We start from the raw sequence: 1,280 nt of genomic DNA, 5'->3' as shown, positions 1-1,280 counted from the left end.
AACAAGAGGAAAGAATAATCGGCAGAGTAGAACAAGGGCCAAGAAGTTGGTACCGAAAGTGAGGTGGCAATGGTTTTAACTCCAAAGTAGGTGGCTCTTCAATATAAAGCTTTTTAGGAGGAGTCTTCCTATTCTCAAGATCAAAATATAACTTCCGGAGTGCATAGTTGTAAGACCCCATTCCTTACAAAGAGTTTACACATTTCATGAAACCATCCATTTCATCATCATCAAAGTTGAGAAAAATGGCTTCCAACATTAATTGTAGTACTTGTATCATCAATAATGGCATCGGTCACTATGTCCACAAAATAACACACTTCATTGCCATTTGGTTGACGCATAGACTTGCACACATGGAATTCCACTTATTTATCACCAACCCAAAAAGTGAGTTCTCCGGCTTCCACATCACAAAGGGCTTTACCCGTAGAAAGGAAAGGCCTCCTAAGAATGATAGGCACTTCATAGTCAACCTCACAGTCTAGAATCACAATGTCTTCCGGAAGGATAAATTTATCAACTCGGACCAAAGCATCCTCAATCACTCCTAATGGCCTCTTCATAGTACGATCGGCCATTTGCAACCTCATAGATATGGGTCTTGGTTTCCCAATCCCTAAAGTTTTGAACACCAAGTAGGGCATCAAATTGATACTCACCCCAAGATCACAAAGAGCTTTAGTAGAATTGGCACTTCCAATAGTACAGGGAATCGTGAAAGCATCGGGATCCTCCAACTTAAGAGCCATGGAATGAACAATTACACTCATTTGATGACTGACCTTGATAGTTTCAAAATTCATCGACCTCTTCTTCGTCACAAGATCTTTCATAAACTTAGCATCCGAATCCGCATTGTATGTGAGGCAAGTTGGGAATCCGAATCCGCATTATTTTCCATCATTTGCTTGAACATGTTCTCAATACAGCCCATTTCATTGTTTGAAGAACTTGAACCATGGGAAGGATAAGGAGGAGGGTTGCTTGGTTGTTGGTACATTGCCTTTGAAAACCCGGACCTCGATTTGCATGATTGTTATTATTTCCCCAATTTCCTTGATTGTTGCCTCCCCAATTCCCTTGGTTATTGTTGTTGTTATGCTAATTCCCTTGATTATTAGAATCTCAATTACCTTGGTTATTTTGAAAACGCTATTGATTTTGATTGGAGCCTTGAAAATTGATTTGTTTCCCTTGGTAATTGTTCACAAATTGTACCTCTTCTTCTTTTTCTTGATAAGAGTCATCTTGGTCATAGCTACCATCATCTTGTACAT

At 39.5% G+C, this 1,280-nt stretch overlaps 1 protein-coding gene across 1 annotated transcript; it reads right to left on the bottom strand.

Moving 5' to 3' along the window:
* Positions 1–368: 368 nt before the first annotated feature.
* LOC138894000 (uncharacterized) lies at positions 369–806 on the bottom strand. The gene has a single exon (XM_070178672.1). The coding sequence runs from the start codon at positions 804–806 to the stop codon at positions 369–371; it is 438 nt and encodes a 145-aa protein (XP_070034773.1).
* Between the last annotated feature and the right edge of the window lie 474 nt (positions 807–1,280).

The sequence above is a fragment of the Nicotiana tomentosiformis genome, chromosome 6 (genome assembly GCF_000390325.3).
Source record: "Nicotiana tomentosiformis chromosome 6, ASM39032v3, whole genome shotgun sequence".
Classification (NCBI taxonomy): Eukaryota; Viridiplantae; Streptophyta; class Magnoliopsida; order Solanales; family Solanaceae; genus Nicotiana; species Nicotiana tomentosiformis.
This window is presented reverse-complemented; position numbering and strand designations above follow the sequence as displayed.

Bases quoted from the DNA above. Each gene is read 5' to 3' on its own strand.
- LOC138894000 (XM_070178672.1), bottom strand. From the start codon at position 806: ATGAATTTTGAAACTATCAAGGTCAGTCATCAAATGAGTGTAATTGTT.